General features: G+C 40.1%; 1 protein-coding gene across 10 annotated transcripts in view; it reads left to right on the forward strand.

Annotated features, from left to right (window-relative positions):
• The window catches only part of LIMCH1 (LIM and calponin homology domains 1), a 344,011-nt gene that overhangs the window by 244,818 nt on the left and 81,349 nt on the right, over positions 1-17,844 (forward strand). For 9 of the 10 annotated variants that reach the window (XM_079701061.1, XM_079701062.1, XM_079701065.1 and 6 more), the window contains exons 6-8: positions 1,831-1,941; positions 8,630-8,825; positions 14,550-14,802. In XM_079701061.1, the coding sequence (XP_079557187.1) occupies positions 1,831-1,941; positions 8,630-8,825; positions 14,550-14,802 (560 nt within the window). Of the gene's footprint in view, positions 1-1,830; positions 1,942-8,629; positions 8,826-14,549; positions 14,803-15,868; positions 16,136-17,844 lie in introns of all 10 variants that reach the window. The other variant, XM_079701059.1, reaches the window with a different exon arrangement.

Here is a 17,844-nt window from a genome sequence, read left to right on the forward strand (position 1 = left end):
GATAGAAATAAAAATGGTAGATTTTGCAGGGAGGGGTGGTCTCTTTAATTAGATAAGGGCTTAGTCCAGAAATAAATAAATGAAAGCTTGCACTCCATTTGTAATTTGGTTTCTTAAACACAGAATGATTTGTTTTAGCACTAACATTACTTCCTTGCCATTGGTAGGCACAGATGGGATTATTAAATTAAGCAGTTGGGCAAGTTGTTTTGAGGAAAAGATTAACATAATGTAAATAGTGTTGACTGTTGTGGGCCTGTACCTTTTGTGGTTTTTTTCCTATTAATCTCTTGAGTTTTTATTAGTACCTTCCAAAATCAACTTTTTAGAGTTAGATCTTATTTTTCAAGGCAAGTATGTTAGTGTTCTTTTATTTTAAGTTTAAATTAAAGAATGTAAGAAATGACCTTCTGTATATAAAATGTGAAAATTGGCTGTGACCCTCCCCTTTTAAAGAAATATTCAGGGTGCTATTATATTTGATTGACATTCTCATTCTTATCTTCTTTTCCTTCCTCTATAAAACCAGGGATATTTGACATTTTTCATCATACAATTTTAAACAGAAACCCCATAATCTAAAACAACACAGTTCTATCTTCCATTTTCCTATTACACTTTTCAAGAGAGCCTCATACTCTTAGCACACATTAGTTATTTTATGTCTCTAGTTCATGTCCTGACATTCGCAATTTTCTGTTCTCTGGAAAGTTATTTGTAAGCAATCAGTTAAAAAAGAATTTCTGGAAGTTTTGAATTATTCCTAAAGTAACATTTTCCCACAGAGGTAGAAAACCAAATCACATCCTAGCAATGATGCACACGACCATATCTTGGGCCTGTTGCCATCTGGAAGCAGGTATACATATCACATTGTCCAAAGCATTTTCTGGCCTAGCAAGTAGAGGGAGGTACAATAAATACTTCCTAGCCTAGTTGAAGCAATAAGACCAAATGTGAAAACAAAATAATAGTCTTAGCTTTTCCATAGGCTTCAGATACCAATAATTCAATTTTAAGGAGCTCATCTTTAGCTGACCCCTGCTGGGTTCTATGGAAAAGTCAATGTAAAGAGCCTTTGCTTTTGCGGACAGTTTCTTTGGAAAGACAGCACAAAATTAACTTAAGACTGTAGCTTCAGACCAGTGAATATTCATAGACATTCTTAAACATCCAAGGTTGTTAATTGGCAGTAGTCTTGACCAGGATAAAATTTCCCATCTCAGATTAATAGGAATCTAACTGTACCCCAGAGCTAGGTCTCTGCAGATTGCATTCTTCATTACATTGCTGTCTTCCGACTTTAATTAGATATATTTTGTTGATCTTGTGCTGGAAACCACTAATTAACCTTTATCACTCCTTTGAAAAATTTTTGCCAGTGGTCTTAGCAGAACCTCTGTGCCCACAAGTAGAAATTATGGGCCTTTAAAAGCACCTCTCTCAAAAGGGATTGACAACCTGTTTCACTGCTGGTCTGGGGAAAGACTCCAGAGTTTCTGAAAAATTTTGCTTCCTGGTTTTGAAACCTTCATGACATGAAAATAATTTTGGAGGATTTATTTTTCCTTCTTGCTGTCTTATAGATCACATTCTCACAACCAAATTCTTCCTAAAACTGGAGTCTTATTTTAACTACTGAATCGTGATTGTGTTGACCGCTGCAACATTGGGTTCTTATTAAAGTGATTTTACCTAGAATGGATACCTCATGGATGGTGGTTTTTGTAAATTAATGTTGCACATTCTCTCCTCCTGCTTTCCTGTTAGGGAAGCATTATTGATTCCTTAGTTTAAAAGTAATTCTTTGTGTGTGGTTCTCTTTCCCAGGTACTAGTGACTATTTACTGGCTGGGCAAAGCAGCAAATAGCTGTGCATCTTACAGTGGAACAACGCTAAACCTGAAGGAGTTTGAAGGCTTGCTGGCTCAGATGAGAAAGGTAACTTGACTTTTCTTCTTCATCCCATGATGTTCAGACAAGGTGGGAAAGCAACACATTTGCTTGATTTTAAGATCTTTACAGTTTCACGTGGTAAAATTGCACAGACCAAATATGTCATGCACTCAAGGAAATGACCGCTTGTCTTACCAATGACATCTTTGCCTCATACACCCACGCCTACCTGAACTTTTATTCCCCTCTGAGAATGGGAGATCTGAGCTTTATCCAATTTTAATTCCAAAAGAGAAAGTTCAATCCATCAGTATATGACTTTAGATACCAAAGAGCTCAGTGCTTATTTTCTTGGGGGAATAATGCCTGAATTAAACAGTACAGCATTATACAAAAATGAAGACTTGCTCTGCACTTTCATCCTAAAGGTTATTTTGCTTACCCATCAAGGCCTTGGTGTGGGTGAAGTAACATTAGCCAAGTTCTTGCCTGGGTACCCACTCTGGATGGGCTCTGAAAAATTAGAAGCATTCTCTTCAAAGATGCATATTTTATGACCATTGCATTTGAATGACCTGGAAATTTGGAAAACGTGTTTTGTAATAGTCAAAGCTTTATTTGTGTATTTAATTATGGGAGAGACTGACCTAAGGTAGGAATTTGCCCAAGAAACAGTGCAGTGTTTTGTGTGTGGCTGCCTATGTGTTCCTTTTTAGGATTCAGCAGTGTACATTAACTCACCCAAAGTACTAGCATACAGTATTCCCCGGGAGCAGCCTCACCCAACAGGCCTTAGTGAATAGGTAAGGCTCATTTGTAATCAGTAGCATCCATGGGTTTTGGATAAGACCCATAGTGCAGCATATATAATTAAGGCCTTCTTCTTCCTCTTTTCTCTAACATGCAAATTAAATGCACCAATGAGACCTCGTTGAGAGACATTCTGTATTTTACGGATTTTCTTTTAATACTGAAAGCAAGAATTTGCTCCAACTTTCTAATGATTTATTCTTTTTTCCTTAAAGCTAATAGTTCTAATAATTCTTTGCATTTGGCTGGAACCAGGCTGGCTCATATATGTATAAATGGACAAAGCTTTCATATTGGTCATAACACATATAAACAAAGTCCTTGAAGCTAAATTCCTTGAAAAATAAAATAAACACACCACTCAATCAAACACAACACTTTGCTTCTTAGTCTTAACTCTTATTTGTCCTTTAATCTTTCATCTCTCTCAATAAAGGATACTTAGGGAAAATACAAAGGTAAGTTTCAGTATGGATTTGTGAAATCTAAATGTTTGTTAGTCTTATGTTCAATTTGGACTTGGATAATGATAGGTGGATTATCTGTTTTAAACTATTTAACTGCCTCATAGTTTCCCTGCTGATTTCTCTTGGAATCTGATTTCTTCTCATTATTGATGTTTCTTATCACTAGTCCAGCTTCTCTATAATCTGAGCAACTATTGCTCTCTGCAGCTCTCCTAACTTCTCTTTCTAGTGAGATAGTTGGTTACTAACAACTGCCTTGAAATGACCTGTTGTTGTGAACAGCTGTTACTTTTTTTTAACGAATATAGATGACATCACAGGACATGAGGGAGTAGTCAGTATCACTGGCCAAAGCGTGAGTTAACTAAAAATGGCCAGCTGTGGTGCTCCCATGTCTCTATATAAAGAGAGTAATTGACCTGAATTTCACAGGTCTATCCAATGCCTGAAAATATTAGATTTATCTAAAGTGTATACTATCTCATTTTATCAATTAAGATTGAGTTTAACTGGGAAATGCAGACAACTCTGCCAGTGGCTTAAATAAGATAGAGTTTTATATCAAACTCACATAAGGTCTGGACATGAGCAGTCCAGGGCTAGTGTGAGGGTCCCGTGACCATCAAGGGCTCAGGCTCCTTCTGTCTTTTTACTATACTGTCCTCAACTCATGGCCACTCACCTGCTGGTCCAAGATGGCTGCACAGGCTTTAGCCTTCACGTCCACCTTTGAGCCAGGAGAAAGGAGGGCTGAGGAGAAGAAAGGCCTATGCCTTCCTTTAAACACACTTCTGGGAAGTCATGCACTACACTTCTGCTCACATCCTATTGACTTGAACTTGGTCACATATCCATACCTAGCTGCAAGGAAAGACTTGGGGAAAGTAGATTTTATTTCATTTAAAAGCTGTGTGTATTTTCACTGGAGAAGAAATGGAAAACAGATATTGAGAGACAACTGGAATCTCTTCTGCTCATATACAGACTGAAATAAATTTGAAATTAAAAGCTTTTCTTTCACAAAGGAGGCTAGCCCGAAATTTTTTTATGTTCATTTTTTTCTAGTGGGAGAAATGTGCATAAAAATGATTAACTGTGGTACAACTTGTTAAGTTCTGTAGTGCAAGGAACACATGTAGAACCCTTAACATAAGCATCGGACACATAGTAGATGTTCGTAGTAGGTTGCTATTGCTATAGACAAAAAAGGTCTCTGAAAGCATCATGACAATGGCCTTTCGCTGGGCCTGGATACGTCAGAGAAAGTTTCCCAAAGGAAGGGACACTTAAGCTGAACCAAGGGGAATTACTATGAGAATAGTGAGATTAAAGGGAGCACTGTAGGGACGAGGGTGGCCCTAGAGATCTCAGGGCCTGCAACTAGAAAGTCAACATTCTAGGTTCTTCCCCTCTCTTTCTGTCTCTCTTCTCTTCCGGTCTCTTCTTGAATTCATCCTCTCCTCCAGTAGGCAAACACTCTCTCATAGCAGAGACCATGGCCAACAGCATCCCTGGGATTATCTGCTCCTAGCTTCTTGCCCAGAAGGCAAGGAATTCTTCTCCCTGGCCCCAGCTTTAAAATTCCTAGGGTGTACTCTGGTCCAGTGTGGGTCCTATCCCTGAACCAGTCAGTGTGACCAGGGACAGGGTATACCATGATTGGCCTAAGCCACTACTGTCTCAGAGGGTGCTATCAGAACAAGGGGATAAAGAGGGGGGAGCTTGATGGGCAAACAAGTACAAGACCTTGGCCTAGAGCAGCAGCCATCATCAACTTCTCTTCCCTTAACCTGCTTTACTTTTTCATGATACTTACCATTCAACTTTGTATTCAATTTAAGGGTTTTTCTGTTTGTTTTTTGCCTTCCCTGCTAGAGCATAAGGCCCATGAGGACAGGGAATTTATCGAATTTGCATAACATTGTGTCCCCAGCACTGAGACAGTGCTTGGCACATAGGCGATGTTCAGTCAGTATCTGTGGAATGAATTGCTTCACCAACCAGAGTATGGTGAGTGGAGATGGCTCATCAGGCTGGAAAAGTAGAACCTAACACACTGCAGAATAGGATTTAGCCACCTTATAAATCACAAAGGAAGCAGAAAACGGTGAGTGGTAAAACAGAGGCATCTGGAGTTTCTCAGATACCAGAAGTCAGTCACCAACTGTAGCTGGTTCTCATTATCTCTGACAAAGGAGGCTAAGAAGAGGACAGCTGAGTAAAATACTCCAAAAATATTGTGGAAGCTACTAATTCACACCCCATTCATTAACACACTTTTACTAGAACAACCAGCAATTAGCACGATGGACAGATTTGAGTCTTATTCCCTTTCCCTGGAGTGCTCTCTGTAGAAGACAGGATGCCACTACTGGGCATCTAGATGGAAAGCATAGACGACGTAATAGACCCCGAGTACAGAGTACTTAGACTGTGCTAGCCTTTGTGTTGGTTTATATCTTCTAACCCCTCTCCCAAAGCTTGCCTTTGGGTGACTTGATGGAATCCAATAAAATTGTTCATCCCGCGGATGTCCAAATCTTTATTTCTGGCTAAAGAGCCAGCCTCTTGCTTCACCCTGGGGTTTCTAAGGGACCAGCTTGGCCAAGGATGGCCACAGGTGACCTGGTTTTCACTTGTCAAGCTGACCCTGCCATTCAGCTTCCAGCTCTCACTTGACCCAAGGTTTAATTCTTGGCTTTCTACAAAGTCATGAACAGAACAGCCTTTTTGTTTTTCTTTCCCATAACTGGCTGTGAGAAAGCAGCTGAAGCTCCAAGAAGCATGTCAACTTTCTCTTTTTCCTTTCTGTTCTCCTGTGGTTTGTAGGGTAGGGTGGGGGAGACATCTGGGTGTCTGGGGAAACTTGCCTGATATTATTTTCTTGAAAATCCAGTTTTGTAATTCTGTGCCAAGCAGCTTGTAAAATTGTGTCATTTCTAGATGTTACCAGTGGCTCAACTTCCTGAGTGTCTGCCCTCCCTGATGGGAAATTGGGCCCAAGGCATCTAGTTATGGGATATAAATGGAGAAGGAGATAGAAGAGTATCAGTGTGTATATAAGATTATGTCCTTAACTGCATTTATAAATTTTCTATGATTTATATATTGACATTTACCTGCCAAATGAATACATAGTAGTGATTATAACACAGCTAACATTTTTCGAGCACTTATGCGTCAGGTGTTTTTCTGAATGCTTTCCATATAGTAATACATTTAACCCTCCCAGCGATACTATGAGATAAATATTATTAGCTCCATTTTACAGATGAGAAAACGGAAATTGGGCAAGGTAAAATAACTTGCCCAAGGTCAGACAGCTGACAAAGGGTGGAGCCAGGATTTAAACTGTCAGCTGAGCTTCCAAGACCATGCTTTTAACCTACTCTAAACTGTCTCTCTTTTGCAGCATGTATAGGTTGGTGATCTAGGCATAAACAGTGTTTAGCGAAAGGACATTATCCAGGTTAGTGTCATCCACTGAGTAAGCAGGCAGTAAGTGTCCAGCCGCTGGGAGAGGTGATGCTGATGTTGACAGCTGTAACTATACCAAAGTTCATCAAATGTCAGGTTTTACCATTTGGTAGTTGAAGACAGAGTCTTGTGTTAGAATCACAGCTTTGCTGATTACTGTGTGACCTGAGTCAATTTACTCAACCTCTCTGATTCTTTTCTCCTCTATAAAATAGGGGCAATGCTAACCCCATCACTGGGGAGCAGGTTGTGAGGATTAAAGAATAGAGCATAGAGAAAGCATCAAGCATAGCCCCAGACACATAGTGAGTGTTCAATAACGTTAGCCATTTAGCCTATTCTCGGTGGATAAATAATCCAAGATAATTACTTGCATTTCCAAAGAAACTAAATGCAAAACCATATCCAATTTAGATGTATACTTTTCAGTTAGTCATGAATTCTTTTTCCTGCTAGTCAGGCCTGGCTTTTGTACAAGTCCTGGTTAATTTTGACCTGCGAGTAAACTAAAATACCTTAATTTCCATAACTGGAATTTCTGCCTTCCTCGGGAGGGTCATGTCATCTGTACTCACCCAGGCTGTTTGACAACCTGTTCTTCAGGGGCACTAATCAGGTCCTCGGTGTGGCTGCAGCAGGGTATCCCCCTCAACCCTGCCCTTCCCCTTTTTCCCACTCCTTCTCCTGATGCAAGACCACTGTGCGTGCCTTGTGAATTACAGCCGCTCTGTCCCCCGAAAGGGTCCCCTGCTGGGGAGTGTGTCAGAGGATCTGGTTATAATTGATAGAAGCAGCTGGCAAAGGCACTTCCTAAAAGGCTTTGGCTCCGGCGAGCATATTAGTCAGTGTAGACAGTTTCCAAAATTGCTACCACGGAGAATATTTATTTATTTTTTCTTTTCTGTGGGGAATGGGGAGGGGACCTGCCTGAGAATCCCAGGAAATCTGCAGTGGGACCTTCCAGTCTTTGCGGATGTCATTCACAGCCCTGACTTTAAGCAACAGTCTGGGAGAGATTAAACTGAGGTTTATCTTTGAGTGACCGGAGTTATTTCTGTTTTCGTCAGCTTGGACTCTTGTAATTAATGCTAAGACACTGGCGGGAACAAGGCTTTTATTATAATTCGAGGGTGAGGATGGCTTTGACTGACCTTTCTTCTGCTGGAGTTTCAGTGTTTTAGTATGTGCTGCTTGCGCTGGAAAGAATTTATAATCACAGGCTGTCAAAGACAGCCATTGTTCTCACTGCTCTGAACATGTGGGTCAGCCACAAGTGCTTTCAGCTCCCCCAGTGCCAAGAGCTGGCCGAGCGCGAGAGCATGCCTGGATTCTTCCGAGGCATCAGGAAAATCATTTCACATATTTTTCACTGCTTTTTTTAAAAATTTTTTGCCCCAGAAAGACAGCTCCCTTTCAGAGCAGGAATTTCCCTTCAAGGTAGCAGAAGATGGAAGCATGCTGCTCCAGGATTTTACGGAACTGATTCTGCTGCAAAAAACAAATGCTGTGTGCATTAGCCAGACAGCATAAACAGAAGCAGTTGTGCAGCTAAACTAGGGGCTGGGTCCCAGAACAGACATGCAGTTATGGATCCTGAAAGATGGGTCAAGGTTAAGGTTTTAGTTTCTTATTTTTGTTTTTATCTGTCATTATATTCTTGTGAATCCAAACTTGATGATCTTTTATTCTCAGTTCCTTGGACTTTTTTTCCCCAACATTGTGGAGTACGAGATGCTTGGGGATTTTTTTTTTTTTAATATGTGTGATTTTCTGATTGAAAAAGTTACAGCAGGGAAGGGTTAAAGAATGAAGTGTTGTGTAGATGATAATCAATTTGATAACTGGTTGCCGTAGCCTTTTCAGATTGATTCTATATGCAGGATTTTTTGGAGACCGTTGGAGACTGATTTTCCTGATATTTGTAGCCTCTGTGTCTGTTGCTGTGACGTCTGTAATCCTTTCGTTTTCTTCTTGAACAGGAGACTGATGACGTTGAGAGCCCTAAACGTAGTATTCGAGACAGTGGCTACATCGACTGCTGGGACTCTGAGCGCAGCGACTCCCTCTCTCCCCCTCGACACGGCAGAGATGATTCCTTCGATAGCCTGGATTCCTTCGGCTCCCGTTCCCGGCAGACACCTTCACCAGATGTAGTCCTCAGGGGAAGCAGTGATGGTAGGTTGGAGCCTTAATAAACTGCACATCTTAGAATCAAACATTAACAAGGGCTGCCTTGTCACCGGCCGAGAGATTGGCCCTAGGAAGGTAGACTCCATATCCACCTTGCTGGAATCTGGTAACTCTAAACTGGTAGGGAAAAAAATCTCTTAATGTTGTTTTTCGTAGTCCTTAGAATTTTGGTTGGCTTTGCCAGCAGCTGGTTTGAACACGGCCTCAATGAGCATATCTTCTGTTGGAAAATGTGTTACATCATTCCTCCCTGGGTCTCAGTAAACCAAGACGCTGTGCAGACCATTAGCTCATAAAGTGTGCCGAAGGTTTATGTGCTCCAGGTACGAGGAAGGGAAATGTTTGAGTGAGTACCACACTGTGTAAGTGAAAATAGATCAACTTCCAGCAAACTGGAAACACACTGCACACACTTATGAAAGCTCTGAAGGTTGGGATTGTGAAACCGTAATTGGCACAGTTTGGGCAATGCTTTTGATACCTGACCATTGACTAGAGCGATGCAGATGGCCATTAATGTATAGAACACAACTCAGACTGCCTGTTTCTTCTGAGGCTGGGTTTGATTTAAATCCCATGCATTTTATGTCACCTGAAAGGAATGATCATTTTTCTTTACAAAAATGTATGGTCATGCAACCTGATGTAAATTTAACACATATTTTCCAAGAGCTGTTTACCTTACTTATCTTGCACCTTTGTGCTTTTAGGAAGGGAAGATAGATTGGCTCTGCATGTATAAACTTGCAGAAAGACACTAAGGCTGGTAGGGAATTTTTTTGTGTCTATTTCTTTTTCATGTATTGCTTGACTGAAGCTAATGTTTCTAGAGACTTTAAGTCTTCTGTCTGAGATGAAAATTATCTTTTATAGCTAAAAGATCCCTTTCAGCTATAAAATTCTATGTTACCAAAATACTTGGGTATTTAACATGCCCAGGTCCTGAGTTCATTACTCGACCCCTGGTATCTCATTTAACCCTCAGTACATATTACAAGATACTCAGTATCTGACTTAGTCCTCTCACAGGGCTGTGAAACATTCCTTAGTCATATTTTACAGATGAATCTTAGAGAGGTTAAATAATCATCCTAACATTGTCTTTTTTTTTTTAAAGTAATTCATTTATTTATTTTGGCTGCGTTGGGTCTTCGTTGCTGTGTGCAGGCTTTCTCTAGTTGCGGCGAGCGGGCTTCTCATTGCTGTGGCTTCTCTTGTTGCGGAGCATGGGCTCTAGGTGCATGGGCTTCAGTAGTTGTGTCACACGGGCTCAGTAGTTGTGGCGCATGGGCTTAGTTGCTCCACGGCATGTGGCATCTTCCCGGTCCAGGGCTCGAACCTGTGTCCCCTGCATTGGCAGGCAGATTCTTAACCACTGCTCCACCAGGGAAGTCCCCTAACATTGTTTTTAAGTGCCCTAAGTCGCTGTAAGTAGTGTAACGATGTTAGCTTCTAGAAGCGTGAGTCCAAAACTTATACCCTAAAGCTTAATTTACCCACACGTCTTTCTGTTTGCCTAATAGATTTTTCAAATTCTAGCATGACTGAACTAACGCTTTTGTTTAGTATTTAAACTTTCCAACAAATAGATTAGCCTCAGGGCCACATCGTATGTGACTCCTAAAGAATTCCATGGTGCATTGTGAACTGCTTGAAAAACATTTCTAAAAATTTACATGACATCTTAAGTCCCACCCACAGTATTAGAAGTTACAATACCAACTGCATGATCTAATTGAGCTTTAACATAACTGAAAGGGAGATTTGCTTTTGTGAAACATATTTTAACCAAACTATTTCATCCATATTATTTTGATTGTTTTAAAAAATAATTATTGTCTCATCCTAGTTTTTAATAACTGGTAATGCAGATCCTTTATTTATTCTGTCACCAGCTTCGAGGGGTTCAGAGTTTATAATGAGCCACATCTTGAAGGGATTTGAGATGGTAATTACTAATATTGTACTAATATGTGCTGAGGCACAATTTCGTTTGCAGCAGTTAAGATTGATAAGACAGAGACTTTTCATAAAAGTTTCCCCATGTAAAGAAAAACATGAAATTGAGCTTCACAAAACACCATCCATGAAAGAGCATCTTAACACACAGATTTCACCAATCAGCCGGATACCTTCAGGCTTATGTTCTTGTAAACTAATCAAGACCTAATGAGGTTTTAAAGAAAAACAACACTTTTTTATCTGCCTTAAAAAAAATGTGGTATAATTTTATCCAAATAGATGTTGTATTTCATTAGAGTTTATGGTATATTTTTTAAGTGATGATAATCAAGAAGATTGCTGGTCCTAATAAACACTTCCAAATTTAGAAGAACATTTTAATTCTTGAAAACTTATTTCCTAGGACTCACAATCAATTAGGGAAAGTCTTACCATGAAATTCTCCAACAACATATTGGGTCAATAGAGAGAGTTTTCATTTTATTATTACTGAGGTCCACTGACCCATTCAGTAGGGATGATCAAGAGCCACACTCGTAATAGGTGCCATGATTCCATGGGTTGGACACGAGAGCCACCTGGTAAGGAGGCTGTGGATCTCCAGGGTCAATTCAGCCAATCTGTCTTGCTAATAAATAGGTGCCCAGCTCCTCCCTCACCCTCACTGGCATGCCTTCTGAGGCCACTAATAAGCTTCCCTGAACAGGAAATACAAAACCTTCCACTCAGCTGCTCTTAAAATTAAGAACATATTTTATAAACATAATGCATATTGTTAAATAAATATTCTTATCTTTTATAGAAAAGATGAGTTAAGGGAGAGAAATAAGGAATGAGAGAAATTAGAGTGTTAGAGGAGATGAAAAAGCAGTGGGTTGGCGGTGTGTATGGTAAAGATACATAAAAAAAGACCCCTACCCTAGTTGCTGGAAGGGAGAGAAATGTAGCCCAGGCGTAAAGGAAGGATCAGACTTTGATAAAAGGATGTCATCATCATCACGTGCAATGTTGGGCATAGATGGAGATGCCACCCTAGTACATTTTCATGTCTTCAGGATGAAGTCAAGTCAAAATCTTTTGAAGTCTTGGCCTGAGATAAGAGGAGTTCTAACACTTATGGAAAGTCTACCTCACCAGCCACTATCTGGGTGCTTTACATCTCTTGTAATCCTCACGACAACTTACAAGAGCTGTATTATCACCTCCTTATTTCCAGTGAGGACACTGAGGTACAGAGGGCTTACATTTCCCAGTCACACAGCTAGTAGATGATGGAGCTTAAATTAGACCCTGGTCTCTAGGTCCAGAAGGTAACCTTCTTTCAACTGAGCCACTCTGCCTCAGGGCATTTGCAAATTAACGTTTCTTGAAGTGCCTGTTGAAGACATTCATCAGAGACTAATTGGGGGAAAAAAAAGGTTATCAGTTTATGTGTTAAGCAACCTATTTTGAGACTCTCTCTCAGTATATTATGGATAATATGTTTTTAGATATTGTACCAAAATAAGTTTCATAGATTACAGGATTTTAGAAGGGGGGGAACCAAGACAACTCTAATCCATACTAAGCCTTCATAGTTGATTGAAGAAGCATTTTCCTCCATTCATTTATTCAGCAAAATACAGTTCTTCCCCTAGTCAGGATGCTTTAAGCAAAGGACATTTTTCCAAGAGAAGTGTGTTGCAGAGGAAGGAACTGTTTATTCCCTACTTGTGCCCAAAGTTAGGAAACTGCAACAGTGCACATCATGATGACGACATCCTTTTATCAAAGTCTGATCCTTCCTTTCCCCAGGGCTATGCTTCTCTCCCTTCCAGCAACTAGGGATCTTTCTTGGGCTGGAATCTGGAGAACAGAAACTGGAGTCTGGAGCTGTTACTTACCAGCCATGGAGAAAGGGCTCTTTGGGTCTCTCTGGGCCTCTGTTTCCACCACTGTAAAATGGAGATAATATCAAATAGGGAAACAAATCCAAGTGCTTAGCAAGTTAAGGTAGTATTAGTGTTTGTTATAAAGCATTCGCGGGGGGCTCTAAATATTTTATTATGACACTGAGACAGATAGACTTGATAAAAGACAGGGTGAGAAGGGAGCTAAGTTATGAATCAAAAACCAACAAGTAATGAAATGGTCAAAACTTCAGAACGGAGGCTGAAAGCAAGTGGCATGAATAATTCATAAACTGAATATTTCATCTGCAGCAATGAACAGCTTGTTTATGGTCAATGCTTTAACTTTCACCATTTTTTAAAAGCCATTAAATCATTTTATCTCCAGGGCAAGTCATTTCATTCCTATTTTTACAGTAAAAGGACAGGCAAGTGTGTTAGAGGCAAGCCTAGGAGCCCACAGGTCATCAGTGGCAGATCCGGAGCTATTATGGCATAAAGAGTAGTCAGTGTTTGTTAAGCACTTACTCGGGGCCAAGTACTGTACCCAAGAGTTTTACATGTATCTGATCCTCCCAGCAGCGCTATGAAGTAGGTGATATGATTATCCTCACTTTATAGATTGGGAAACTGAGGTTTGGAGTGGTGAAGTGACAGATGACAAAACTAATGAGTGCCAGAGCTCAAAATGAAGTGGATCTGACTTTACCCCCTGCACTACCCACTCTGCTAGGCTGCCACATCGCTGGACTCTTAGTTTAAGGTTCTTTTCACGAGGGTAAAGAGGTTAATTTCTATTTGCTATCAGTGGAGCTGAAGAACCTTTTCATAATGGTCTCAGGGATTAAGAGTTTTCAACCAGCATTCAAATGGTGGCTGCCTGTCACAGTAGTGTGTGTTTTCATGACAATTTCACTCTAATGGATCTTAGAAATCTGGTGAGATGAGACTCAGGAAACAAGGATACAATATAATTATGGGGGCTATTGACCAACAAAAGACTGATGTTGGTAACGTTGAATTCCTTTGTGTTGTGTAAAGCACTGTTTAAGCCAAACTAATTCATTGATTCATCTGATCATTTGAGGGTACCCACTGTGCGCAAAGACACTGTGATAAGTACAGTGTGAAGGATATAAAGTCCTTATTTTCAAAATACAAGGTAGAAAGCATAATGAGTCAGAAGAGAAATAGATCTTCTGGCCACAGTGTTCATAGGAAACAAAGATTGCCTCCAGCTATGGGTACCAGGAAGGGCTCCGTAGTAGAGGAATATGCACTTATTATAACTCAAGCTATTTCCTGGAAGGCAAACCCTTGGTATAATCCATACTGATCATTTTTCTGAATTCCTATAGTTCTTATATGTCTGTGCTCCTTGATTATAACTGATATTCTCCAGGTGTTTCATGAGTTGGTTAAAGGTACCTCAAAGACAAAGGATTATAAATCCTTCATAATTCTTATTTGTCAGAATATCTAGCACAGTGTAAGACATGCAACAACAGGTGCTGAATAAAAACTCCATTGGTAAATTTATGTTTCTTCTTTTGAGAGTTGAAGAATCTGAGCAGGCGTATAGTTCTATTGCAAATGTGTTGTTAATTGTAACTCTCAGATACAGCTAAGCTTTCTTTTTTTTTTTTTAATTTGACTTTTTTTTATCCTGATTAGAATGGAGAGCTTTTCCCAGAGTGGATTAACTTCGACTGATACTTTAGATTTGTTAAGTGAATAATTTAAGGAAGTATTCCCCAGAACCCACAGATGTAACCACATCCCCCATACTGCATACTTGCCATTGGGAACTTTATTGCTAGCCCAGCACACTTTCTCAGCACCCATCCTCTCTTCCCAGGGAGAGGAAGCGACTCAGAATCCGACTTGCCCCATCGGAAGCTGCCGGATGTGAAGAAGGATGACATGTCTGCGAGGCGGACTTCCCACGGTGAGCCAAAATCAGCAGTGCCTTTTAACCAGTACCTCCCCAACAAAAGCAACCAGACAGCCTACGTCCCCGCACCTCTGAGAAAGAAGAAAGCAGAGCGAGAGGAATATCGGAAGAGCTGGAGTACTGCCACCTCCCCCCTGGGTGGGGAGAGGCCCTTCAGGTAAGACCTGGACTGCGCTGCTCCCATCCTGGCTTGTGGTACAGGAATTATGGCCCCAGGACAAGAATGAGCTCAAAGAGCCATTTTAGAACTTTGATGTCAGATTACAGATGGAGGTGGGCAGGACAGATCTTCAGAGAGGGATTGTCATGATAGAATATAAGCTTCGTGAAGGCACCTGTTCTAGGTGTACCTGGCACCCAGTAGGTATTCAACCAATACTGGTCTAATGAGCAGATTTTAACAAGCAGATTTTTGAAATTAGCTCTATCGGCAGGACACTAAGAACATCTGTCATCCATGGCCTTCTGTGGAGACTGTCTGACTCCCACTCCTGTTAGATCAGGTGCAGTAAGACCTTTTATCTAGATGTAAGTTTATCTAGATATGAGCTCAAGCGTTATTGAAGGGATGCATGAACATGCTTGAGTCACATGTAGAAACAGTCATAATGAAATGGAAGAAGCATTGGACTTCTCATCTCTTGAGAGAAACAAGCAGTCTTTCCCCTAATCTCTGATTATGTTTTTGTATTTATTCATTCATTTATTCAGCAAGTATGCATCTAGTGAGCTTCTACTACATGCTAGGTACTATATTTTAGGCTTTGGGGACCCGGTGGTAGCTAAGATAGAGTCCCTGCCTTCAAGAGCCGTATAGTCCAATAAAAGAAACTTACAGTCTCGTCTAATCCCTTTCAGCAAAACCACCCTTATCATTGCATGGTTATTCCTTATAGTCCATCTTTATTATCTATGGTTTCCCATTGAATAAACATTAAAAGTTTTAATTATTGGACAAAACATGAATTTTACCTTTCTAGAACAAAAGGTTTTTGCCTTTCAATATCAATTCTGAAATAGCTCTTAATCAATGTCGAGATTATGATGCATTGTATTAATTTAAAAATGGCTGCATTTAATTTTTTTTCACATTACCGGGATCATATTGCATGCTATGATTTTTTTTTAAGTGGAAGTAATATCAGAATGACCAGGAGATGACATGGGATCTGCTCCCCAGCCTAGTCTGTTAGTTTGGTCAATTTTGTTGTCCAACTCACTAGCTATCCTGAAACAATAGAGGAAGAGGGAAGTGAAGTGGGGTCTCCTTGCGAAGAGGACCCCGTCAGCCGAATGGACCCTGGTGGGAAGCCTCCTGGTGGTGGGTTAGAATTACCCACCAGCAGTGGGAAGGAGCAGTCTCCTCCAGAAGGAGCTGCAGTGGCAGCAGCTCCCAAGTCTGAAGAGGAAGATGCTGCTGAAATCCAAAAGCGCAGAAGGCTAGAGCAAGCTGGAATCAAGGTCATGCCAGCAGCACAGCGCTTTGCCAGGTTAGCTTTGCGGGCCAAGGACAGGCCTGGCTGGCTTTGTGCATGCCTGGAGGTTTGGAATCTGTCTGGTGTGATGGAGTTTCCATCTTGTTTTTCCACTTCCTGCTTTATCCGTTGCATCATTATTTCCTACTTGCAGCACATAGAAATAGCTAATAGTCTTTGTCTTCAGGCCTGTCTCTGCTGAGTTTTTGGTTATTTTAAATGGAGGTGAAGAGGGAGCTTTGTGCTGCTTGAGTAGACCTTGTCCTGGTCAAGTATGTGTGGTCAGTCATTTGTGGGCTGCAGGATTTATCGAGCAATAACATCTTATTTTTCAATTGTTTATGGCTTGTTAATTTTCACACTACCCCTAAATGGCTCTTATCTTACTTTACACATCACTAGAAAATAGTTCTTTGGAACGGGGAACACTCTCTTTAGAAAGAGTGGCTGGCTGACAAAAATCCACTTACTTTCTTTGTCCCAAAGGAATAGTAAGTAAGATTAGGTTTATTTGACTCATTTTCTAAAGCTCGTTGATTCAAAAACAAAGAATGGAGTAATTACTTCTCTTAATTGTAACAAAGGCACTAGTATACAGTCCTGGTGGCCTCATATTACATGTGAGATAGAGACCTTTAGCGATTGAAGTCACAGAGAACTATAGTTCTACAGTTTTGTGTAGTGTTTGGGGAAGCTGATTAATTTTTCTCATATAATAGCCACAAAGATACTAACAAATAATAGTGAGACCAAAATTTATTTGACAAATTGAAATTCATAACAGTTTGACAATTGAAATTCCTTTGCCACTTGCTGTTCCATTTAATCCTAAAAGGTAGGTGATATGCCCATTTTCAAGCAGAGTAAACTGAGGATCAGTGAAAGTAAGTTACTTGACCGTCTCAAAGCTGGTTACCACTGACCTGGTGGCCAGATTCAGATGTTCTGACCATAGTACCACAGCTGCCTCACACACATTTAATGGAATGTCTTCCATTCCTCCATACAACTCCATGTGTGATTATTGCTGTGGTCTAGGTCTTCAGTGAAAGTTCCAGTACTGACTTATATGGATTTAATCCTAGAGTAGCTCTGTACTGATAAAACATCAAGGATGTAATTCTTTCTGTCTGTGGTATCCCACAGACAGGCTTGTCTGTCCTAAACATGTATGTGCTTCTAGAAAACTCTAACATAAAACTGTGCTAATGTTACAAGCAACTCTCTGGGTTTCTGAAATAATGAAGGATAATGTCACAGAATCTTAAAAAGAGAAATAAATCCAGATATTCTTTAAATTTTGGTTCAGAGACCTTGTGAGACACATGCTTTTTCAACATCATTTGAGTTTCTACTTATATCAAAGACCAGGCTAGATGCTGAGAATACAAAAATGAAATATATCCCCTTACCGTTTTTCAGATTTTTCCTGCTTCTGTCTTCAAGTCTAGGGCACAGTGGAAATAGGTAATAGATGATACAGATAAGAGTATGAATTTATAAAAAATCTTTAATCTTAATACCCTTGACACACATACCTTCATTTTTTATCACATCTATGAAGTCTTTAACTAAAATTTACCAAAGACACTATCATCTTTATGATGTTTTTTTTCTTGTTATCTTCAAAAATTGCCAATCTGCTTGATTTTTTAAATCTCATTTTAAAAAATTGACTTTTCCACGATTACTAATGCTGCTGACTATTATACCATGTTTATTGG

The sequence above is a fragment of the Hyperoodon ampullatus genome, assembly GCF_949752795.1.
Source record: "Hyperoodon ampullatus genome assembly, chromosome: 1".
NCBI lineage: Eukaryota > Metazoa > Chordata > Mammalia > Artiodactyla > Ziphiidae > Hyperoodon > Hyperoodon ampullatus.